General features: G+C 43.1%; 2 protein-coding genes across 2 annotated transcripts in view; one reads left to right on the forward strand and one right to left on the reverse strand.

Annotated features, from left to right (window-relative positions):
- LOC144732337 (uncharacterized) overlaps positions 1-4716 on the reverse strand; it is a 63881-nt gene extending 59165 nt beyond the window's left edge. Inside the window, exon 1 of the mRNA XM_078613816.1 lies at positions 4469-4716. Coding sequence (XP_078469942.1) covers positions 4469-4620 — 152 coding nt within the window. The 5' untranslated portion in view covers positions 4621-4716. The remainder of the gene's footprint in view (positions 1-4468) is intronic.
- A 3861-nt stretch (positions 4717-8577) lies between these two features.
- The window catches only part of NSMAF (neutral sphingomyelinase activation associated factor), a 60908-nt gene continuing 43279 nt past the window's right edge, over positions 8578-26206 (forward strand). The window contains exons 1-10 of the mRNA XM_078613817.1: positions 8578-9051; positions 11301-11381; positions 16209-16287; positions 16417-16484; positions 18094-18130; positions 18836-18886; positions 21941-22009; positions 23690-23737; positions 24753-24805; positions 25419-25548. Of these exons, the coding sequence (XP_078469943.1) occupies positions 9014-9051; positions 11301-11381; positions 16209-16287; positions 16417-16484; positions 18094-18130; positions 18836-18886; positions 21941-22009; positions 23690-23737; positions 24753-24805; positions 25419-25548 (654 nt within the window). The 5' untranslated portion in view covers positions 8578-9013. The remainder of the gene's footprint in view (positions 9052-11300; positions 11382-16208; positions 16288-16416; positions 16485-18093; positions 18131-18835; positions 18887-21940; positions 22010-23689; positions 23738-24752; positions 24806-25418; positions 25549-26206) is intronic.

Genomic DNA, 26206 nt, shown 5'->3' on the forward strand with positions numbered 1-26206 from the left:
CTTTGGGCCTGTGCTGAGCAATTGTGATTTTACAATTTTCTTCCCCAAAAGTGGAAAATCAGCCCAGATGAAATTGTCCAGCTCCCTTAGCAAAGCGAGCCACGTGGCCCATAAGAAGTGGCTACATGGCCAGGTGGGAATTGGCTTGGGCTGGTATGGCTTGCCACGAGAATCCAGGCCACGGTCACTTCACCGGTTAGTGAATGGGCTGGTTGCAGCCCAATGATCGTTGTAACAACGCAGCATGAGGATGTTGAGGTTATGTTCTAGTGGCATTATGTTGGTGGTCTCTGAAGGTGCCAACCGTCAAACTTTTTGGCTAACCATCAAACAAAGACAGGCACTGCATCATGTACTTTGAGATGCGCTTCTGCGGCCGTACGGAATGCTTTTCCTGCCGATATTAGGAAGCCACTGGAGCTATGCACTTTTAAATATAAATTGAAAACTCATTTCTTGAGAACTGATTTTTGTGTTTCGATTGTTGTCCTTCCCCCGCACCTCTGCTTAGCACGGTTGACGACATACAGTGCAAAAGAAGTTCAACATACATATGATGATATGTCTCAAACATTGTAACTTTGTGGAGTTAAGACTTCAACTCTCGCCATGAAAGAAGTGTTACTCATGCAAGCAAATTGGGGCCTGACCCCATAAATTATAACCACTGCTTCCAGAAACACATATTTAATACTTCTGAAATGCAGTTATAATCCCATTAAATTTTTCGGCTGCTTTATAATTCCTTGGCATTTCCAATAAATCAGCACATAAGCTGAAAGTGTCACTCTCCCATCCAGCGCTTGAAATATTCTCATTAAAATTTCTCATTTAAATGTAATGTTCATATGCCTAACACGGAACACTGTCAATTAATCAGCCCCCAATGCCGGTTGTCATTGGAATCCCCGGTGACATATGAGCTACTCACAAGAGCGTGAGCCATTGGGTAAGTTTTCAAATTGACACTGCAGGTACACCAAGATTAATTGTATACTTTATATACCCTACCTGCAAGGATTAACCGATAAGTTCTCTTCTACTCTTTGGATATTTCGATAAAGTTACGTAGGTATAAAATAAAATAAATTAAATCACGACGTTTCGGAAGCAACACAAGCATCCATCATCAGGTGGGACAACCATAGCAAGAAGCAAATTGCTGTAGTGGGCAGCAATTTGTTTCTTGCTGTGGCTTTCCCACCTGATGACGGACGCTTGTGTTGCTTCCGAAACGTCGAGATTTAATTTATTTTATACCCACCTGACTTTACCGAAAGAACCAAAGAGTATGGATCCCTGCAGTCACGAAAACTTCGGATCTAGATTGAAGTTATCTTCTATGCCCAAGATCATACGAACGTTGGGTGTGTACTTATATCCTGCATGGATCCACTTAGCATACCACTTTTAAGAAACTAAGATTACTCAAACAAGAAAAATGTAGAGATATTAATTCAGTAAAAGATATCAATGTAAAGTTTCAGACTCAACAGCAAAGTGCGAACAAGGAGAGTGCACTTGAATGTGCAAATCCATGCCCGAATAGTTAAAATTGTCATGCTATTGAGTAAGCTGAAAGAATATAACATCAAGCGTTGTGAAGCTGAAAGAATATAACATCAAGCGTTGTGAGATCGAGGTAACCCGGTGAATCATAGGTCAGAGCGATGAGCTTGCAGAGCTGATGTCTGAGTTCCAAGCCAGGGGAGCTGCTCATGGTTAAACCAGTTTCTCGCTCGTAGCGAGTTGATGGTATCAGCCTGATCGATACAACAAAAAACCCATATAATATAAACTTGGCGTTGCACGTTATTTCGTAAAATTCCAGATCTAAAAATAAATAAGGAAATTCGTATATATGCATACATTCTGTAACACTTTCCAACATCCGTTTTTTCCCCCTGGAATTATTTAAGGAGCAAAAATAACGGTAGCGCTCACGGCGTGCACGTAGAAAGCAGTGCGTAGACCGTGGGGAGACAATGTTGGCTCGGATAGCGGCTCTGCCAGAGAGGGCCGCGCGTACATTGACCAGGCAGGGCCAGCTTGCCGAGATGGGTCCTTTGAAACCGAGAACCCTTTGGTGCAAAGGCTAAAAAGGCCATTTATGAAGTGTTGTGAATTATTATGTTTTGCGGTGCCGTTCTCTAACACATGGAGTGCGTGAAGGAGCAGCATGCAGGAGAAGTTGAAAGAGCATGATGAACTGTGCACCATCAGGTCATGGAGGGTGATATATTGCAGGTAGTTCCTTGACAATGATTCAGTGTTTGTGTAAGTGTAGTGACATCGTGAACGTCACTTTTTAATGCCGGCCCTAGAGAGGCACGGCGTGCGATGAATGATAGCGCTGAGTGGCACCACGCTAGGCGTGCAGTGCCGACCCCTATAGGATGGGGTATGAGGTTGCCGGCCAAGGGAATGGGGTTAATATAGGCCATGGCACTCTGGTTGACCCTAGACGACACGTGACCGGTAAAGTCGACAAAGGGGCCCCCAGGTGGGGGCTAGGGGTGGTCACGTGTCAGGGTCGAGATCCTGCTGGAGGGTTCGAGAAGGTGGGCGTGGCTAAGGGCGGAGCCAGCCCCGCCACAGAGGATATAAGCCGGGTCCCTGAGAGGGACCGGCCGCTGTTATTCATCCTGAAGAATCTACACGTTCTACGTTCTACGTCCTGAAGACTCACTAACAAGTGGACACGGACCCACGCTGTGGTCTGGTCCGTTGTAGATAGTTACAGAGTAATTAGTGCAGTTAGCCTGGTGGTCCACCACCATAGGTTGTTAGCTTGTTAACCCCGTGTGTTGATATAATAAATGTGTTGCCTCTAAGAAGTGCGTCTGCGACTCGGTTGAACTCACTACATAAGTATGCAAACGTGAATACAAATGAAACCCTGTCTTGCATCCTTCAGTTGAACAAGTGCATTGTTGTGAGGTCGAACCATCGAACAAAAATAGTCACTGCATCGTGCGCTTTCAGATGCGCTTCTGTGGCCGTCTGGAACACTCTTCCTTCCGATATTAAGAAGTCACTGGAGCTATGCACTTTAAATCTCGATTGAAAAATAATTTGTTTAGATTTGCTTTTTGTGTTTAGTTTATTGTCCTTTCCCCGCAGTTCCGATTAGCATGGCTGGCTACGTACTGTGCGAAAGAAGTTAAATATACATACAGATAATCTAAAGAGCAGGCATGTTGGTGAGAATGTTCACTATATTTTTAAGTAATTTACGAGGTGCAAAGGAACTCTTCATCCATCTTTCAGAGATTGAAATTCATCTTTCAGATTCAAGTCCTAAACAGATTGATGAATTTCAATATTTTAAATGTAAGTATTCACATTTAACTTCACCAGATGGATGGTCCAAATCTCTGGATTAATTCATTTCCATTTGCTGCCAACAAATTAATCACTGTCAAACTGTAACCTTCGCAGCACCCAACACAGCCAGAATATTCAATTTAGCATAACCCATGCCAAGACAGACGCGTTTAGAACCCTCAAGGCACACAATGACATTGTAATATGACTGGCTGACATTGTGATACCTTGGTGGTTCGGGCAACTGACTTGTATAAGGAGTAAGCATTCAGAAAGCGGAGTAATATCTCATCTGTACTCAGCAGTAACTTCACTGCAAAACACGACATGTCAAGGAAAGTCTGCGATCACTTTTCAGTCACGGTGCCTTACCTGTGTTTTGCAATACAGTACTTTATTTCACGGGCATTTTGTAATAGTTTTTTTTTCTTCCATAAATAATTGTAGAAAAGCCGAGTGTGTGCCGTGCGATCTGTTGACACCTTGAGCGTGGCCATAGATATTAACTCCAGTGATGTCATGAAATGTAATTCCATACAATTAAACTCAACACACTGACATTGTCACAAACCCTGTAGTGAAGTGGAGATGTGGCGGTGAAATCATCTTTGTGTGGAGGTAGTTGCTAGCTGCTAGGGAAGAGGCAGTGTAGCAACCCGGCCACGGTGATGATTATCTGTACCGGTGCTGGGCCTCCCCTAGGTCGACTCAACCTCAAATGAGTACCTGGTGCGGTGTATAAACATCGCTTCTGGGGAGACGTGGTGTTGACCACCCACTCCCTCGTGTGCCGTTCCAGCCATCATAGGTGCTCGCTAACAGCACTTGCCCCAACAGTCTGTTAAGGCTACGGGGGGTGGTATTTGCCTTGCTAACTGCTCGCTGCACTGCTACATTGCGGCGGCTTGGAACAGGCCTTCATCCAGCAGTAGACTGACCATGGCAGATCGTGCCGACGATGATGACGATCCCTCCGTTGCTACGCAACGTGTCGCTGCGCGGGTTTCCATGGTAACCATACGCGCTTAGGACCGTTCAAATCGCCGATACGCTCCTCTTCCCGCCAGAATAGCAACACAATATGCATATATATATGTTTTAAAAAACGATTAACTTTATGAAATCTGGACGATTTCTTCACCTTTTAACGAGGCCCGTGAGGCATCCCAGCTGCTGCTGTCCAAAGTGTACCGCGGCCCTCAGAGCAATCAGCTCACGATTCAACCTCGCCACCGTCTCGCGTAGCCTGAACACTTCGTAGCCGGCGCTGCTCGCTCGCTTGCGCTCTGCCATTGTTGTTAAAACGTTAAGAAGTGTACGGACGTAACAAGCGTGCCATCTAAGCGTCTCGTGAACACACGGGGGAGGGTGTGGGCCTGTAGCTAGTTTTATTTTGGAGACGGGACGCCGACGCGCGTCGTCATGGCAACCGTCGTGAAGGCAACGGGTTGCGTGATGACGTAGTTGAGTGATGACCTCAACGCGTGGCAATTGCACGGAGACGTAACGCGTTGACGTCACCACGCACGCGCGACACCAGCAGGTGCGCGATTACGTCAAAATACATCAGAATCAGAATACTGTATTTATACTGGTAAGAACCTCCTGGTTACACCAGCCCACACGGGATTATTGTGTCCGTCCGTCCGTCGTGCATCCAAAAATGGGAGGGGTGGGGCTGGGTGGAGAGGGGAGGGTGGGGAGGGGCAGGGTGGGGAGGGTGGGGAGGAGCTGGGTGGGGAGGGTGGGGAGGGGCTGGGTGGGGATGGTGGGGCTGGGTGGGGGGTCGGAGGGGTGGGGCTGGGTGGGGAGGGGCTGGTCACCCCGTGGTGCCCTTATAAAACTCAACGTTTAACCTACTCACGCCGGCTTGTGCCCGCCCTCACAGTCGGGCATATTTGCGGAATGCACCACGCCGCCGTTGACCCTGGCCATTGACCGAGCAACCCAACGTTCCTACCAGCTCCCTCTTCAGGAATGTGTTTAAAACTCATAGGGGCCGTCCATAAATGACGTCACACACCTGGGGGGGGGGATTAGACATTTGTGACGATGTGCGACGAGGGGGGGAGGGGGGGTTTGAGAAATGTGACGTGACATCAAAATGCGCAACTTTAAATAAAAATTAATATTCTTAGGTTTTTTCGGTAAAGTCACGTAGGTAAAACATTAAAATTAATAAAAGTAAAATAAAATAAAAATCACGACGTTTCGGAGGCAACACAAGCTTCCGTCTTCAGGTGGAACCGTCACAGCCACGACAGCTGTATCAAGTAAATGAGAGATTGCAGGAGCTACCACTCCGTATATATAATGGTTGGAGAGGGGGGAAGGGGCAAGTGCAGCACACTTTTTATTCATATGGTAAGGTGAGGCTTAAGAGGGCGAGCCTTTGTTATGGAGAGGTACGGTTTGTGACTCAACCTGGCCTACCTAACAATAGTGTGAAAAGGAGAAACAACTAAACATGGTAATTCTAGATTTGAAGCTTTCGTGACTGCAAGGATTCATATTCTTAGTTTTTTTCGGTAAAGTCACGTAGGTAAAACATTAAAATTAATGAAAGTAAAATAAAATAAAAATCACGACGTTTCGGAGGCAACACAAGTCTCCGTCATCAGGTGGGACAGTCACAGCCAGATTTGCTGCATCAAGTGAGGCAATGATTCAAGATGTAATCCCTTAAAAGCAAGTTGAGGGGGGAGGAGAGGGGGGCGGAGCTCATCAGAATGTGGTAGCCAATGAATGGAACGTATCGGGAGGGAGGGGGGCGGGGCTCAAAGACGGCACGACGTGCCACGTAGAACGCACAAGTCAGATCTGAAACGGCAGAACTGATTCTTCGGCCGTTGCCAATCATTGCTACAACTCGGTGGGCTCTCATGAAATTGTCTTTTCCGAGACCAAGGTTCTCTGCAAACCTCCTGGCTACCATCAAAGATTTGTACACGAAGCCATACAAATATACAAACACAGACATAATTTCAACCGTGATGATGGGTACAAACTTAGTAATCATTGGAAAGATGTTATCAACCACGCAAAAAATACTTAATTACACATTTTTGGACCATCTTATCTGACAGGCACTATGTTACTTTACTTTACCGAGTGTTAACATCCCCAGTGTTTAACAGTACTCTCTTCATTGTTCAGCCAGCACTGGTATAAACATGGGCATTTTCGTTCTTTTCTATCATGTGTATCAACAGGTGCTTGTACACACACATGTCCACGTACACTTGCACCACACTCTCTTTTGGCCTCCCCTCCCCCTCTCTGTCCAATGCGTTGGCGTGTGCAGCAGTAGTTGCTTGCGCACAACCACGTCCACGCCGCCGACTTGTACCACGTCGTTCATTCTTCGTGGCACGTCGTGCCGTCTTTGAGCCCCGCCCCCCTCCCTCCCGATACGTTCCATTCATTGGCTACCACATTCTGATGAGCACCGCCCCCCTCTCCTCCCCCCTCAACTTGCTTTTAAGGGATTACATCTTGAATCATTGCCTCACTTGATGCAGCAAATCTGGCTGTGACTGTCCCACCTGATGACGGAGACTTGTGTTGCCTCCGAAACGTCGTGATTTTTATTTTATTTTACTTTCATTAATTTTAATGTTTTACCTACGTGACTTTACCGAAAAAAAATAAGAATATAAACATGGTAAACCTGTGATAGTTGTCTCTCAAATAAGATTGGCCAAATAATTGTAGTTAAATCTTTTTTGCATGGTTAATCACATCTTTCCAATGATTACTCAGTTTGTACCCATCATCACGGTTGAAATCGTATTTAATTAATTTACCCACCCAGCAGTATAACAAAAGCAGTACTTGACCACTTCACAACTCCTCCTCACCCACTGCCCTTCCTGGCTCCTCCCCCCTCAACCACTATATGAGGTACAGATATTTTGCTGTGACAGTTTCACCTGAAGACGGAAGCTTGTGTTGCCTCCAAAATGTCGTGATTTTTATTGTTTTATTTTTATTAATTTGAATTTCATTTTTTTTTCCTACGTGACTTTACCGAAAGAACTAAGAGTATGAATCCTTGCAGTCACGAAAGCTTCAAATCTACCGAACTCTTGTTGAGTGGACGGCTGGTGTTTGTGTGAACGCTGCACTACCGAACTCTTGTTGAGTGGGTGGCTGGTGTTTGTGTGAACGCTGCACTACCGAACTCTTGTTGAGTGGGCGGCTGGTGTTTGTGTGAACGCTGCACTACCGAACTCTTGTTGAGTGGGTGGCTGGTGTTTGTGTGACCCGTTGCACTACCGAACTCTTGTTGATTGAGCGGCTGGTGTTTGTGTGACCGCTGCACTACCGAACTCTTGTTGACTGAGCGGCTGGTGTTTGTGTGACCGCTGCACTACCGAACTCGTGTTGATTGAGTGGCTTGTGTTTGTGTGAACGCTGCACTACCGAACTCTTGTTGAATGGGTGGCTGGTGTTTGTCTGACCGCTGCACTACCGAACTCTTGTTGAGTGGGCGGCTGGTGTTTGTCTGACCGCTGCACTACCGAACTCTTGTTGATTGAGCGGCTGGTGTTTGTGTGACCGCTGCACTACCGAACTCTTGTTGAGTGGGCGGCTGGTGTTTGTGTGACCGCTGCACTACCGAACTCTTGTTGAGTGAACGGCTGGTGTTTGTGTGACCGCTGCACTACCGAACTCTTGTTGAGTGGGCGGCTGGTGTTTGTGTGACCGCTGCACTACCGAACTCTTGTTGATTGAGCGGCTGGTGTTTGTGTGAACGCTGCACTACCGAACTCTTGTTGACTGAACGGCTGGTGTTTGTGTGAACGCTGCACTACAGAACTCTTGTTGACTGAACGGCTGGTGTTTGTGTGACCGCTGCACTACCGAACTCTTGTTGACTGAGCGGCTGGTGTTTGTGTGAACGCTGCACTACCGAACTCTTGTTGACTGAACGGCTGGTGTTTGTGTGAACGCTGCACTACAGAACTCTTGTTGACTGAACGGCTGGTGTTTGTGTGAACGCTGCACTACAGAACTCTTGTTGACTGAGCGGCTGGTGTTTGTGTGAACGCTGCACTACCGAACTCGTGTTGACTGAGCGGCTGGTGTTTGTGTGACTGCTGCACTACCGAACTCTTTTTTTTCTTGTTTACGTGACGCACCAGGAAGCGCGCGCTGATCAGCTGAGCCGGGTCTCGATAGCCTTCTCAATATCCTAGTCCGCATTGGCGCACGGTGGTGGGGGGCGAGGGGCGGGGCGCCTTGGCCCGTCGGCTGGGGTCCAATCAGGAGGCGGCGACATCCACGGCGAACCCGCTTATGCGGTCTACGGAATTAAAAAAGAGGCCGGTCCACTCCTGACTTCAGAAATTGCTTGCGGTGGTTGTCGATGTTGAGACGTCGCTGCCGTTTAATTATCCGCCGTTTCAATGAGTCGATTGATCAACGCGTGCGTCGATTGAACGGGGAGGGGGTGGGGGTGATTATTGGTGGACTATCACGCGCCGGTTTGCATTGGTAATTAACGTAGGAACTAAAAGCGAGGTTGAATGGGGTGAGTGTGTGCATTGTGTCTCTGAACGCGTACTGCAACGAGGGGCCTGTGTTTGATAGCGTTTAAAGTTGCGTCGATTGTTGAGTTTTAAAGTATCTCAAGGTGGGTTTTTTTCCGTATTAATTTGGCGTTCGCGGGGGGCTCTACGCGATGGCTTTCGTGGCGAAAAAGCCCGGGCAGAAGGAGAGGTGAGTAGTACTTTTAGCAATGCTGCTTTCAATGTGCTCTGCAATGCGTTGTAATCCAATACAATTTTGTTTGTTAATATACCTGGAGTGGTTGTTTTGTAATTATTTTAAAAATTACAATTTAGCTTCAATCGGAGAACCAAAATAATCGCGTGAGGCCTACAGGCCTAGGCTAACGATCGCAATGTCCCCTCGTAAATTCGATTAAAGTTAACATTTAAGTAGCTCCATATTTCGTAAGATTCCGTTAAAATGATTATTTATTGTAATAACCTCCCGTAAGCCAACAAGATGAAGGATTGCAGTTATATTTTTTGATTCAGAAAAAAAGTTTTGGCTGCAGACACTTAAGCAGTTTTAAGGGCCTTCAAAACATGGGGACAATTCTAGTCGTATCTTTTGATAAACTAAAATTCATTGTCACTAGTTTATATTATTTTATTAAACGTGAGGTCATTGTCAATAGTTTGTAATTTTGCAATCATTGTGCAACATCACAATGCAATTGTGGTTCACCGTCAGTTCTGTATAATGCTTTTTGCCCATTGCTAGTGCTGATTTATGCGTCTTATTCCTGGTTCTTTCGGTAAAATCACGTAGAAGGGAAATAATAAAATAATGAAAATAACCCCTAATAAGATAAAATTATCACTACGGCGAAGAACCCGAGGACTGCTGCTTGCGTTGTGGCCGAAACGTCGTGAGAATTTTATCTTATTAAGTTGTATTTTTGTTAATTTATTATTTCCCTTCTACGTGACTTTACCGAATGAACCAATAATATGAATCCCTACAGTCACGAAAGCTTTAAATCGAAATTTATTATGCGTCTGTATGTACCCTTTTTAAGATGAATGCTTGGACCTTTTTTCAGATTTGCCATTGTCGGTAATGTGAAATGTTTGTTAATATTAGGCTCGCAGACCATTGTTAGCACTGCGCAAGCTTTCCATTTGGAAATAATTACTTATTCAGCACCGGTTATACAATGTATCCATTTTAAGATGCGTTAATTATAACCCATTGTCAGTGTCGTGTATTGTTTCTATCCATTTTGAGCCAAATGTGAACAAATAGGGGGTTAACCATCATAAATGTCCTGATTCGGGCCATTGCTGGCCAAATAATAATACAATTGTATGTAGCTGGAATTGCCTAATTGGCAGAACTTGCCCGCTTTGGGCCATTCCTCATTTAAATATAATGTACGGAATTGCATCGAGATTTATTGCCGATTTGGGCCACTGTCCAACATGTTTATGTTATCCGGGCTGTAATATTTTAAATGTAGATGTTCTTCTTTGTGCCAGTGCCTGGCCAAATCAACGATCGCTTCTTGTCAATATTTAATCGCACGTCCGGACTTTGTCGATTCCAAAAAGTCAGCTTGCATTATGTAAATCGCATTTTGTGTACTGCTGTGTGTTTGGTCAGCATGTTCACAAATTACACTATTGGCTGATTAAAAAAGGTGTTTATTCCTACGTCGTTGATAATGCTGCAACTGATGTTGAAGTTGATACATTAGGATTTATTAGGACTAGCGTCAGTTGCCCTACAAACAGCAGATGCACAACTGTGTACTGTATTGTCTAATGCTATTTACATCGTACTTGGGAGTTGGAAAATACCAGATGCCGTGGTGGAGTTTTTTATTGAACGTGGAGACTCCATATGGTTTCAGAGACCGCCTTTGCACCAGTGATCATTGGTGACTATACTGTGCTGATGAGTCTTAATGCCAATGAGCATTTTTTCAGGAAATGCTCGTGTTATTTTTCTTATGCATAATGGCTGTGTTTTTTTTGCTATTGTTTGGCTTGTTTTAAACGTACAGCTCAATTCCAGCAGTTGATTAAATGTTTGTACAAGTGCATTTACAAATGAGATTTTCCAGGTGAAATATTTTGGAAAAAAGTAAATCCACCAGTGGCCTCCCCATGCTATGTCGGTTTTGAAAAGTGTTTGGCCATACTTCACCACACTGATAATTGCAAGTTGGTGAAGGGGTGGCTGGGAGGGGGTATGAACGGCTCTCTACTCGTGTTAGCTGTGGCAAAGAATCGAACTGATTGTCGGATTCATAGTGCTGCTGGCACCGAGTATGACAACACTGGATTCTGTTGTGATTTTGTATTGTATTCTACGATTTATTTGCTTGGAAATCTCACTCGTGAAATCTGCCTGATTTTACTAATTGTACATTCGCCAAAACTTTTTTAATCTCATTCGTAATGATCTTTTTGCAGGTTTTCCCTTTTGATGCTTGACTTGGGCGAGTTTTACTTTGAGCATCATTCTGCTTTCTACACCAGTAAGGAGGATGGCAGGTACGCTGGTTTCAATTCTCTGAGTTAGGATTAACGTCGGATTGGTGCGGTTGGCATTGCGTCACGAGATAAAGACATTTACTTTTCAGAAGTCTTTCAGAGCTTTGCATCACCCTATGTAGACACCAGCCTGCAGATGTATGTATGCATGTTGAACTTCTTTCACACCGTACGTAACCAGCCGTGCGAATCGGAGGTGCGATAATTTTTCACGCTGCCATATTATTGTTTTTATGAGAATCCACCATTGGGATGTTGTTTGGCCGATTCGATTGACGAGTGTTTGGTTTGTGGGAGGAAAGCGTGGTACCGGAAGAGAACGTTCGCATGTAATAACAATTTAATTTATAATAAGGTAATGCTTATCACTGCTCTCTTTCGACCACCTCGCAGCCCCCCACCTACTACGCTGGGAAAGCCCTGGTCGCTGCACCCATCTAAGCAATAACCAGGCTCGACCTGCTTGGCTTTTGGTATGATTTAGATGGAGCACATTCAGGATTACTTACTGTATTTAGGTTCTAGATGTTTGTCACGTGGCAACTACACCTGATTTTGATTCAAAAACAATTCCCAGATCCAGGAATTGGGCCACATTTTTAAGTACTAAACTGAATCTTTCTGCGGAAGTATTATTTGCGTTGTCATTTGGCTGTCAGACTGACACCATGAACTCGCCACACCTTGAGAATCCAGTTTGACCACAGCGGGCAGAATCTCACCGGTGGTGCCACTATCGTGGATTCCTCAGCCACTTGGCTCCTACTCAATCTTCGTTGCAAGTGAAAGGAGAGCTGTCATTGTGTTTTCAAACAGTGTAGTAATCTTTTGCAAGTGAAATCTAATTCTCGTATAGTCAATGCAGAGGACGTTTTCTGCCTGAATTTCTCATGTAATCTAACCAAAAACCCGTGTTGTCATATTTCCATTTTTCCAACGTTCTTTTTAAGTGTAAACACTTTTTTGGCAGGTATATAATAATTTCAACTGAATTAGCGTTAAAGTTATACATTACCCACTCATTCATTAAACTTGAGTCCAAGTAAGTTCTTGGTGTAATCATTTTTGACTTTTGAAAGGGAACTGTGGTTAATACGAACGATTTGGTGTGGCTGTGTTTGACAGCAGTGCGCAGGCAACACGCGGTGTGGTCTTAAAATGGAAAAAAATAGGCAACTTTTCGGCACCGAGTTTTGTCGTTTGTATCGTACCAGTTGTGAAAGTTTGTATGAGAGGCATATGCTTGCCCTGTCGTTGGAATGCCCAAATATACACCCACAGAGTAATCTACACACGCTTTAGAAACGTGCATTGAGATGATTTGGCTGCTATACATGTGCACATGATCAGCCATTTTGTTGAGCTTTCGTTTGTGGCCATGTCTCTTCTAAAAAATAAGTTAATTCCTTGATGGTCTTTGCCAGGTAGGATGGGGATGCATCTTCTTGGTTCTTTCGGTAAAGTCACAACGTTTCGGCCACAATGCAAGCAGCCGTCCTCGAGTGAAGACCAGACGCTGTCTCCCCGACAGACCTGGTCTTCACCTGAGGACGGCTGCTTGCGTTGTGGCCGAAACGTCGTGAGAATTATTTTATTATGTTTTATAATTATTATTTTATTTCCTTCTACGTGACTTATTTTTATTATGTTACTAGCAGAAGTACCCGGCGTTGCCCGGGTGAAAAATATATTTCTTAATAACCTTACATATATATATACACAGATGGGCTGCTACCCCTGCCCCCCCCCCCCCAGCCACGATCTCCTCGGCCGCTGTGCAGTAATATCTACGGCCTATAGTGGTAGCATCTAGCAAATGTATAGTAGTAATCACCGCACGCATCGGTGTGGGGGGGACATCACGCAGTGAAGAATTTACCTGAGCGTTTAGTGTATTTTTAAAGCATTTTTAACGCAAAATAAAATGTTCCCCTCACTACCAGCGTGCGACTTGGCATGAGCCGTCTCCCCCACGAAAGGCGCGTGAGTTGGGATGGTCATGCACATGAATAAAAAATAAGTATAACCCGTAAAAACAAAGTTTTACCTGAGCAAATAAATAAATAAATTTGAATATCACTAAATCGATCATTAAACCACTTTAAAGGTGACGGATAAAAAAACTGACATGCCTATTCCCATCGCGGGGCACGAGACGTGCCTCCCGGCAAATCCCTCGCAAGCGAGCGTACACAGACGGACAGACAATTTTTGAGAACGATGTTTCGCTGGTAATTGCATCCAGCATCAGCGAAACGTCGTACTCTGAAATGGTAATTGTTGTGGTTTCACGCTTCAACACACCGGTGGACTAAAGCAGTGAACTATTAGTCTTTTATCAACGTGACACTTTTTTACTGATTGGCCGTGTCGGGTGGTGGAGGGTTACAACACATTAATAAATAAGGCGATCTAAATCCAATAACGTTGTTTATGAATAATGGTCGCGAAAGCCTACGTGTTACAAATTGACTCACTTTACTTAATAACCAGGCTACAGTCTACATTATAGACTGGCAGTACACCCACCCAGCTTAATAACCAGGCTACAGTCTACATTATAGACTGCCAGTACGCTCACCCAGCTTAATGACTATTTGTACAGTCAACATTTAAAGAATCGATTCTTGGCGCGTCGGGTTTAAAAGTAATTACACAGTTGTTTTTTCATTGGTATGTAATGTTTGAAAGTTTTCAGAAGATTTTAAATGTATTTTCCCCCCGGCCAACGCTGGGTATATCGAGATTATACCACAAAGTCGTCGCTTGACACGGGTGGGGTGTCGAGGCCTAGTACCGTGCAGAGCCTCCGGCCTCGCCTAGATTGCCCACCCGGCTGAGGCTGGGTACTGGGGCCGTTACCCCCCCCCCCCCCCGCGCTACAATAATACTGTCTAATCGCTATAATTTTATAATCTACCGACCCTATAATAGTAATTGCACACATTGTGGTGGGGGGGGGGAGTGAAGAGGACGTGAAACTTTGATCAATTTACCTCAGAGTCGCGTGTTAATGCGTGCGCATATTTTTAACGGGAATTAAAAATGGCGTCCACCCCGCAGCGAATGCGTCGCTACCCGTTGCCAGGGGCAACTGCCGTGGAAAACCAAACGGACCAATCGTGTCTCGCAAATCCCTCACATTTCGTCCAATGAAACTGCGTATGGTCCGGCGACACACACACAGACAGACAGATTTGCGATTTTATATATATAGATTATTTCCCTTCTACGTGACTTTACCGAAAGAACCAAGAAGATGAATCCCTGCAGTCACGAAAGCTTTAAATCGAAAATGATGGGGATGGTTTAGTTTTATTCGTATGGTTTTTTTGGGTGATTTTGTTTGCCTTTCCTGTACTTTGCAATCCTATCTGTGTTTGTGTATTATTTGTTATTGTTAACGTTCTAACCCGCACCAACTGGACCTGTGATAGTAATATGTTTTTACCCTTTCAACTGGTACAAAAACTGACACCTTTTATACAAGGCATCATGTTTGCAATAACCACAACACAAGCAGTTGAAAGGGTAAAAACCTTACTATATTTTGCCATTGGTAAAGGAGGTCTCGGTGTAAATGCTTACCCCGAGCTCTCAATACTCTGATAGTGCGCTGTCTTTGAGTTGCACACCTTTTGGCGTCATCTGGTCCAACACCAATGGAGACTAGGCTCTAAGAAACGCTGTCTCGGGTGTGGTCTAATCAACTTCAAGGACAGTGCATATCATTATCATTATCAGAGTTGTTTCTTTTTGTTTGCATTTTGACTGCTTGTGTTGTGGTTCTTGCAAACATGATGCCTTGTATAAAGGTGTCAGTTTTTGTACCAGTTTAAAGGGTAAAAACCTATTACTATATTTTGCCACTGGTAAAGGAGGTCTCATAGTGGACATGTGATTTTGTATAGCTCATTGGATTCTCCCATTATAAATAGATATGATACACAATTTGATTAGCCTGCCCCAAGGCACTTCGCTCGAGCCCATTACCGTGCATGTTCCCTTGCACTTAAGGATTTGTAGCCCCAGGTCTTTTAAGCATGTGACAACACGTCCATTCAATTATTATTATTATGGTTGCTTTCACCTGTATATGCAACGAATTCGGTGTTTGCATTTTTTTAAATGTATGATGTATGCAAATTGTATGCCAAATAATATGGTAATGATTTGAAATTTAGGTAATATGTGCGAAGTACTTGAATGTTGCCTTTCATTTATTATTAAGTTCAGTTTTCCAAAAGCACTCCAACTTGTTTTTGTCCACCGCTTGATTTCATTGTATTGATCCCGGTATGCCTTCAATAACTGCCTTTTTTAGATGAACCGATCAAATGTGCTCATGTGCAGGACTGACAGCGGGTCGTGGTATCGCGAGCCGTGAGAGATGGTGACGGTTTGGGGGGGGGGGGGGGGCCTTTATCCATTATTCGATAGATTGTGGCTGAGGATGATTTTCTGACGTTACATTTTACTTCAAGGGATTGGGGGGAAAAAAAAGCTGAAAAAACTGAGAAAAATATAAAGTCGCGTTACAAATGGGATGCTAAATAAGTAAACGAAATGAATAGATTTTTCAATCCATGAAATATCATAATTGCTGGTGGGTAGATTTACACACCTGGTATTAATCATTTCACATAAACACACCATTCCACCACAACCAATAAACAGATCCTTTTGAAAGAGGTGTTTTAATAATTCACAGGCTGTGTATCTGGTTAATTGCTGTGTGTGGAGCCCAAATAGGTCTCAAGTTGCCCTTTTCTTGCAATAACTAATGAAGATTTGTTTTTGTATTTGCAACATTTTTTTTTTCCCCAGAAAAGTGAAAGGTTCATTTAAGATTTGCTCCAAGTCCTTGGTGTTTGAGCCAGAGAGCATTAAAGAGCCCATAATTAAGGTAAGCATCAAGTTTTAATTTAACTCGTAATAATTTTACTTTATTTGCGACCAATTACGTAACATTGTGGTTTTGGTATAGTAATAGCAGAGTAGTATGTGACATTGTGCTAATGTAATTGTTTTTCAGTTTTCCATAAAGGACTGCACCAAGATTGAAGAAATTGGCTTTGTAAATACCTTGAATCCATTTGATGAGTGAGTTGTTGTGCTATCTATCAATATATGATTTTGAAAATACATTCAGTTTCCTGTTCTCGATGCCAAGTGTACTTTCCTTACCAAAGCCCGTGATTTACAATGCAACTCCTCTTATTCATGCCGAGGTGGGTGGGTGCTTGCTATGTCCTGTGGGTCCTATTTACCCGTATTTTTTCCCATCCCAATAACTCTTTAGCTGCAAGAAGTGCATAAAAATACGTCCACATGGACAACACTTTTGTCAATCCGCTGCTGGATGAGGGCCGAGCCATGCCAGTGCGGGTTAAGGCTTATTTGACCATACTTTACCACGCCGCTCAGTGCAGGTTAATGAAGGCACGGGGCATAGTTGTGGAAGTATACGAGTACAGTACAATATGGCTTTTGCTGGGCACTACCCACCTTCACCTTGCATGTGTCAGGGGATTGGGTAACTATTCTACACCACACTATGACTAGCATGGAGGAGGTCTTCCTCCAGCAGTGGATTGTTAAAGGGCTGTAAGTTATTAGTTATTTTTACTACATTGGGTGTATCTAATTGGTTAATGTAAACTCTGCAGCCACCTAGCTTCTACACATGCCACATTGCTAAAGGAAATAATCGATTTCTTGAATCCGATTGTTTATCCTGGAGGAATCTGAGCTATGAAGCTTTTTTCTTTTACAGATGTCCAGTAGGGGCATGAGGTCAGCGAGTTGCAACAACAAAGGATACACGGCACACGATAGGAGTGCAAAGTGAAGGAAAAACCTAAGCAAGTCACGAAATATTATAAAATAAAGTAAATATACAAGTACATGAATTCCTGCCGATTTGGCACTACTAAATGCCAGCTTGGTCAAGGCAACGATTCAATCCAATATTGACGCTTCACGATTACTACCAGTCGTGTTCATTGTTACATATGTGCGGTGAAACGTTAATTAAGCTCGTAGAAGCAGCTTTTGTTTTTGGCACCACACCATTTTAATGTACGATTTGCACGACTTGACTTTAGGACTTGCATTCCAAAGATTGCCAGTTTGATTAGACTTCCTGGCTTTGCTGTTGATACAATGGGGCAAGTTTCTTAAATCTCCCTCCCCACTGCCTCCATCCACTTAGCCGTGTATGTGAGGTCCACTGAAAATAGTCCATCGGTAGGTTTTGTGTTGGTGGGATAAATTGTGGGTTCAGATCTGCCCCCCCCCCCCCCCCCCCAAGTTGTCTGGCCAGTATGGAAGAGTAGGCCAAATACTCTCGAAAGGTTTTCAAGAGCTGGTCTAGTTGCTTCCACTAAGATGGAGGCTGAGCAAGCAGTTGCAGCGCTGCACGTGTACCCTTTTACGACCCAGGGATATTAATGTGATAGGATCTATCCTAGCACCCTAAGCATGTGACTCTTGGGGAATTGATTTGACCGCTTATGGCTCGTATGGACGTTGTCATTTCCTACTGCATACAGCTGTGGGCTTTGTTCGTATAATCGGTGATGCTTTTTTGTCGGTTATTGTGCCAACATTTTTATATATATATATTTTAAGCAAACATAGTGATTGTACTGTTGCTAACAGTGTAAATCTTAATCGTCTTAAAGCGTGTTTTGTTTCCCCTACATTTCAGACCGAAAGGATCTGGCTGTGGATTGGTTTGTAAGCAGGTAATGATGTTTTTACTTCTCGTTTCATCACTTATGTGGTTATTTGCTTATGAAGTAGTTGCGCTATCACTTTCAGATGATAATAAAAACCTCCATTTAACATTTCACGGGGAAGTGATGGCGCACAGGTTTGCGCACACCACTGCTTTTAAACCCAGTGACCCGAGGCTGATCCCTGGCCACGGCTAGCATCGATGGTGTTTTATGTCTGAACCATCCATGCGCTATCCATTCACCAAACCTGCCCCCGAGCAGCAGCATGATGACAAGTGTGGTCAAATAATCCCCACGACCGCCATGGCAATGTGCGAGGCTTTCGTCCAGCCGTGGAATGACACGTGCCTCGGAATCGTAATCCGTCGCAAAATTTATGGCAAATTTGCGAGCACGATCACATACGTGTTGCATACGGTGACATGTGTAACTGCACGAGCTTTTCAGTTTCTAAAATTCCTAAATCCACCCCAATGGTCACGCATCATCCTCCTGTACGCAACAAATTATTTGATACTGCTGCGTTTGTAGTGGTGCATAAACAGCAAAACTATCCAGCGCATTTGTCAACACTGCCTTGTGCAAGGAGAGGATGCAATGCGCAGTGGCTCTTCAGAGCACATGGAGAAGCCAGAGTGTGAGTTTTTTTTTATCTCTTGAGCAGGAGCTCTTTATGGTTGGAATTTTTTATTTTTCCCCCCATGCTCTCAGGTCTTGGAAATCAAGAAAGGAAATGAAATTGCACCATACATATCAAGCCGTGTGAGTAAGGGGGAATTTATTCTATTTTTTGCATTTGACTGTGCACACTTTCACTTCCAGACATGCCACGTGTCCGGAGCACTATGCAGGCAATTCTGAGAACCCCTGTATTTGAATCTGGGCTACCAACTACCATTGAACCGAGTTTTAAAGTGTAGATAGTTGATGGTCTTGGCTTGGTCACCAATAAACACACAAATCATAATGTGATATTTTTTTTTGCATTAATGTGCTCTATTTAATGCAGGTGGTTTTTTTTTTAAGTTTGTGCCCCTTGTGTGGATGAATAAGCTACTGAAGCTTTCTTCTGAAATTATTTTTAGCGATGGTATCTTTTTGGCTCCATTCTCCATCGCACTGGAGCCCTGCTAATTGTGAGAGTTCTAAATTATTTAAACTCGTAACAGTGTAATTGGAATTAAATGATTACGTGTGAATATATTCACATTTCATGTGGATTATGATGGCTATTCAATTTTCTTCTTAACCGGTGGGTCTTTCGGTGCTGGTAATGGGCTTCAAATTTAATTTGATTAAGATAAATATAACACAAGTGTTACTCACGGTTTGGTGCTTTCTATCCTGATAACCATGCCACCAAAAATTACATTGAGCTTCGTTCTGTTGTTCTCTACACCTGTGAAATTTAACAAACTTCCCAGTGTTGGTGGCTAACCCCAACAATTTGCCATGTGTGGGTTTATTGTGGGATATGTGCTTTAATCGGGCATCAAAATATAACCTCCGACTGAATATTTAACCAGACCTTTCACTTATTTTGGTCGGTACAAGGTTGGTGAATCATCACCCTTGTATAGTAACAGTCGCATGGTTGGGAAAAGGAAAACTCCACATTTAGCAAAACACTGCCTAAAAATATCAATATTAGCGATATAGTTGATAAGATTTTTGGAGCCTGCACTTAACACCATGGGGCCTCCATATGAGAATTGTGTAAGTTTTCTCATAAACCGTTTTTAAATTGGCATATGAATAGTTACGCTAATAGTAGCTATTGAGTGAGTACTTGCCCTATCCTTCAATAATCAAAGGAGTATTACCAAATGGACTAATTTATATTTCAAACAAAATTATAATGTTGATCGCACATTACAATGTTGAAAAGACAACTTGTTGAAGACCACACGTCTTCAATAAGTTGCCTCTGCCAATAATTCTATTACGTTCATGTCTTTAACAGTGCGGGGCATAACCCAAATGTAGTGGATGCATTATTTTTGGGTGGCTGGTAGATAATAAAAACAACTGCTGGAGAATCCTATAACGTTGAATGGCAGATAGTTCTGCCACGTTTTTTCGGGTCGTACCGAAAACACACGGCACGATGTCCGACCGTTTTTTTTTTCCCCATGTGGTGGGAACTTCAGGAACTGAATTTAAGGTTGGTACCTGAATAAGCCCTCGGCACGTGGAAGAATTAGTTTGAATTTCTGCCGACAAATTGCGTGGTACCACAATACCTTGCTGATCTCGTCAAGGGGCATAAACCATCGCGCAAACTCCGGTCATCCTCGTGGCTTCTTGCGAACCATCGAACAAAGACGGTCACTGCATCGTGTGCTTTCAGATGTGCTTCTGCGGCCGTCTGGAACGTTCTTCCGATATTAGGAAGCAACTGTGAATCTATGCACTTTTAAATCCTCTAGATTGAAAACTAAATTATTTTAGAACTGCCTTATTGTGTTTGTCCTTTCCTCGCACCTCCGAATAGCACCGTTGGCTATGTCCGGTGCACAACAAGTTCATAGATACGTATGCAATCCAACCACGCATAGGAGTGCTAAATAACACAATGGAAAGAACCTACGCAGTGTGGTGCTGGATGGTGTGTTTTATGTGTAATAGGTTGAGGAAATATGGTTCCTGAGATTGAATGACACAGAAATTCATGTTCTGAGCATGATTGATCAATTTAGGCACTGGGAATAAGAGTTGGGGAAAGTGGATGTGACACGTGTAATCTGATATCCTGTGAAGAGGTTTTTGTAGAAAACCCATGCTATTTGGAAACGCTCGTCTCATTTGCATATAAATTTTTTTTTTTATAGTGACACGGTTCTTTTAAAATTGTCTTTCTAATATATAGGTTATTAATTTTTTCCTGAACTTTACATGGGTCCTTGATAATATTTTTAGGGCAAGGTCACCTATATAACCATTTTAATTCAGATTCATTACTGTTCAATAAAAAAGTGTCACGGTAGCAATAATGAGAAATAGCACCCGGATACAATTGTAGCCATCTGCATTAAATTCTAAGAGATTGATTTTGTATGAGTGTCTGTCAGACACAACACTTGAGTCGTATCCATCCAACATCGTGGAGAAAGGACTCCGCTTTTGTTGATGTGCCATGTACAATATATAACCTGTAACCTTGTTAAATAAAAAAAACGAGCAGAACATGTTTCTGCTAATCTTCTTAATAGGTTTTTATGAACCCTTAAACTCTTCCCATCACACTTATTCTGTGGGGTTGACAGTTGCAACCTTGTTTTGCCGAATGAATAAAGATGTGAGAAACGTAAAGTTTCCCTGGCGTTTTCTATTACCCACATTATCTTGACACAATTTTTTTCAACGTGAGAGCTTGATTTGCATTTGGGGGATACACAGTCTCCGAAAAACGTACTGATGAGTTTTATTGTAGGATGGTGATACAAACAATAACACTTAAGGATTTATGGTTGCCTTGTTCTTAAGATTTTTAACACTCTGGAAAGTAAGACGCACCCAAATTTGTGACCTGGGTGTCAAAGTTATATAAAAAAATTCTGTTCTCACGCACGTATACCTACTGGGATTAGAATGCACACTCCAACTTTTACTTTTAAATGCCTTGGGGGTGGAGGAGGAAGGGTGTCTGTGTGAACTTCTTTCGCACCGCATTTAGCCTACCATGCTAATCAGAGTTGTGGGGGAAGGACAAATTAAAGAGTGCGTCCTTATGATCCAGAGAATATGGTATGATTATTCTGGGTTGTAAAATGATAGTGCAATATTTTTGTTTTATTCTTGCTCTCACTCTCATAGGGAAGCCAAGAGTATGAGTTTCATTTTGAACATGGAGACCCCGAGGATATATTGCACACCATCCATCAGGTGAGCCACCCACTGTCGGGACCTTTATCTGAACTAAGTCATCCTTATCATAAGCATCTGTTTTTAATTAATTATCGGTCGGTTAAACCTTGAGCCCTACTCCACGATGGCAGTAACTCCAGCGAAATGAGGGAAGAGAGGCTTGGAACGTAAGTATTGGCATACTGCCCAAAAGGACTTTTTTTATTGCTCAAGGGCCATGATTTTCTTTTTGGTTGCAAACGCACAATTGGGTCGATCGTTAACCAAAGCTAAAAATAACCATGTGTTGTAACTGGTATTGGTCGATCCCGAAGCTGAAATGTTACCTGCAAATGACACACCGTGGCAACATTGTCCCCTCCTGTAAACTTGGCAGGACCCTCCCTGAAAAAGAGTCGCGTCTCGGTGACGATTGCCTGGATATATAAGCGGAATGCGAACATTGTACAGGTAGTCCTCTACTTACGATGGAGATGTGTTACGACGACCCCATCATAAGTCTAAAATATCGTAAGTCGAAGATGGCCTAGCCTACCCAGGCGAGAATAATACACGCGCTAACACCGAGACAACTTGATTCCGTCAACCGCTGGTGAGAGTGAGGCATCACACAAGGCGGGAGATGCGTACATCCTGGCAGCGTCCCAACGTACAGTATTGTACCTCGTACGCTGCTGCGTTTGCCTGCCGCGCGAAATTTAAAATATTTAAAATTTTTGTCGTATCGCCATCGTAAGATCTAAATATCGTAAGTCGGACCATCGTAACTTGGACTATCTGTACTACAGTTATCTTCGTCAGCCATTATGCACTGCTTGGTGAAGATCTCCCTCCGTTGTTAGCTTCACTCGTAGTCATGCGATGCTGTAATTCAGTAGTCTTATCTGATATTGTAACAAGGCGACGTTGACTCTCTAAACCAGCAAACATGGTCCAAAGAAAATTAATGTTTATTAGTTCCAAACGTGCTGTAGAATACATGAGATTCATGAGGTAATAAACCAGCATTATTATCATACTTGCATTGGCTTGTTATGTCGAGGAATGAACATGCACTTATTAAGTAATTCATCTTTTAGAAGAAAACCAATTCTCCAATTGTTTGCCAAAACCGACTCGATCAGCTTTTGCTTCATGTCCTAAAACTGTGACATTCATGCTTGAACACTTTTTTTTCACGGAGTAAATTTTTCATACGCAATTATCCGTAAACACTTGCATGCTGTCTTGTGCGTTTTTACAATGCGTTTTAAATATGTTGTGCTTCCCCCACACCTGCGATGAGCATGGTTGGTTACATACGGTGCGAAAGAAGTTCAACTACATATATACAAATGTATCGCGTAGGGTTTTTACGATTTTGTGCTGTGGTTCTCCGATGTGATTTCGTGGTTGTACCGTGTGTTACTGGGTATGATGCCTGCGCTGGAAGCTTCTTCTTTGGGAGCTAAAAAAAAATTGCGTAGCTTTGACTGAAGCTGTCCAGGAGAACTGAATTTTTAATTCTTTTTCTGAAGAGTCTCACAGCGCGTGCGGCGTTGGAAACTGTTCTTACATGTTGCTGGACAACATGCCGCGGCACGATCCGAAAAACCGCGATCTCTTCGTCTCTCGTGGAATGGTTTTCATTTGGTGGGTGGGGATGGTTGGGGTTAACATTTAAATTTAACGTTAGGAGTTTTGTTTCCTTGCTTGCAGCTGCACAGAGCATCACAGTTGGAAAAGCTTGGAGATCAAGCCGCAATGGTAACTTCCCTTTCCAATAATACAACTTTCCGTGCACACACATGTTGCACGCTTCCTGTAACAAATTACTACATTTGCATTCTCACATTTGTATCCCTGACTTAATTTAGATCGACTAGTTTTTGTTCTTGCAGTCAATTGGAGTTCCACGGTTTTAGTCTGACATTCCAGATACTTTTTTGTAAAGCTGTAATTTTAATAATTTAGCATTGTCGTGTAGTGGCTTTATTTCGAACCAATTAGAACTTTTGGTCTGTGAGAACATCCCACGACACCATGGCGCCATGCGTACTGTGACGGAAGTACTTTGTATCCATGTTGGGATGGCGACGGTGCAATCCACTTGGTAAATGTGTCTAACCATTCACCTATTTCATAAAACAAACCCTATTTGCTAACACTTGATAATTAACTTCTAAAATGTCACCCCAAGTTTTTAATTATTAGTACGATTATGAGATTTTGACTGAAGCTGCCCAATTTGTAGAACTGCCCTTGTATAAACAATTCAATGTCTGATCGGATGGATCGTAACAATTCTGTATCTTAAGTCTAAAAGATTCCCGATTTTTTTACTATAATTATTTGCCACGTTTATCTTGTCTTGATTCTGTTCATACCTTCGCTGTTCCTTTTCGTTTGTTTCGTGATTTTTGGTGTCAAATCTACAATCTCGTTTTCATTGTCTCGTTTATGCTGTCAGTGTCTTTTTCGTACCATCGTCTCGCTAATGTATGTTTTTTTTAATGTCTGGTTTGTTCTGATGGTTGCATTTGTACTGCCACGTTCAGGCTTTTTGTTATGAGCGTCACGGAAACATCGTAATATATTCACGATTTTAGAAATGACATGCATTCAGTGCATGTCCTGTGAGTAAAATAATCGATTCGATCGGTAATTTTGCATTGTTTACATACCTGCAATAGTCCAGCATTTTGGAAACACAATTGGTCGTCGTATATTTAAACTGATTTTACTATTTGAAGACCATAATCTGTTGCCTGCCTTTATTTAGATCACGGCTATATTGCAATCAAGACTTGCCAGGGCTTCATTCAACAAAACGAGGTGATTTTTTTGTTTTTGTTTTCTTTCTATTTGAATAAGTATTCTCTTTTGAACTCCTAGGTGTTTCTTTAATAGTTCGTGCTTGTTTGGAATTGAGCCATGCACTACTGCTAGTTCCCCATATTTTGGGGGCCACATGCCCAGTGTCCGCCATCATAAGACTCCGACCGATTTTGAATTAAATTGTAAAAAAATATATTTAATAATTTAAGCGTTTCATATTTTCACCACAACTCATATCCCTTCCCCTATCTCAGTTTTAGACCCATGTCACTGACTAACACACGTGTTTTGTGTGCGTCTTGGCCGTTTGTATGGGGATGGTGGTGTAGCATTTGGCACACTTACAGCTAACAATGACAATTATCTGAACTGGACCTACCTACTTCCCTAGGTCGACTCGGCCTGAACTGAGTACCTGGTGTGATGTTTAAACATTGCCACTCGGGAGACGAAGGCAGCCAGGCATGGTGCTGTCCACCCACGACCTCGTGTACCGTGCCGGCCTTCATAGGTGCTCGCTAACAGCACTTTCCCCCAAAAGTCTGTTAAGGCTATACAGGCGATCTTTGTCTTATCTTGGCGGTTGCCCTTTTTGTTCTGTGCTCTGGAGGCTGGACTTTGCGGACGAGACGGCGTGCGTGGAGAGGGCGGCTGAGATGGTGACGGCGCTGGTCACAAACCCCGGGCACGTGTGTGTGACGGAGTACCACCTCTTCTTTCAGCCACTCAACTCCTTCCCGGTGAGACCCGCGGGTTCGCTCTCACTGGCTGGCTCGTGATGATACGGCTGCGTAGGTTTACGTGGTCATGCTGCCAGAGTCTTGGTTAAGAAGCTGCCAACATTACCAACACCCCATTTTTAAATCCTTTATATTAAGTTCGCTTGCTTGCTTGTGCGCTTACGACCGTGCAAATCTTACGGTCGTTTTTTAACCCACTTCCCGTGATCCAATCGAGCTGACATTTTGCACACAGACTCGTTGTGCGTGACAATTTATTTTCGTGAAAAAAAATTCCAAAATTTTCCACTTTTTAGGAAGAAAAAAAATTTCACTAACACAATCATATATTTTCCTAAACGCAGAAAATTATTAAAGAAAACAACAAAAATGTACAATATAAACAATCATACAAAAACTGAACCTTATAATCCTTATATACGACTTTCCTTATATTTAATTTAAAATACCAATGTGATAAAAATGAAACTCCTACTCAAGAAAAACAGAAATGAATACTAAAATAAAACCGATGCCACGCATACAAAGGATTTATAGTGAAAAACTTTGTTTTTACGGGTTAATTTTTTTCACGTGAGATCTGAATGCCATGGGTACGTCATCCTCGCAGCGGCTTTTGGCGAACCGTCAAATGAAGACGCTAACCACATGGTGCGTT

This window comes from Lampetra planeri, chromosome 42 (assembly GCF_965212315.1).
Source record: "Lampetra planeri chromosome 42, kcLamPlan1.2.h2, whole genome shotgun sequence".
NCBI lineage: Eukaryota > Metazoa > Chordata > Hyperoartia > Petromyzontiformes > Petromyzontidae > Lampetra > Lampetra planeri.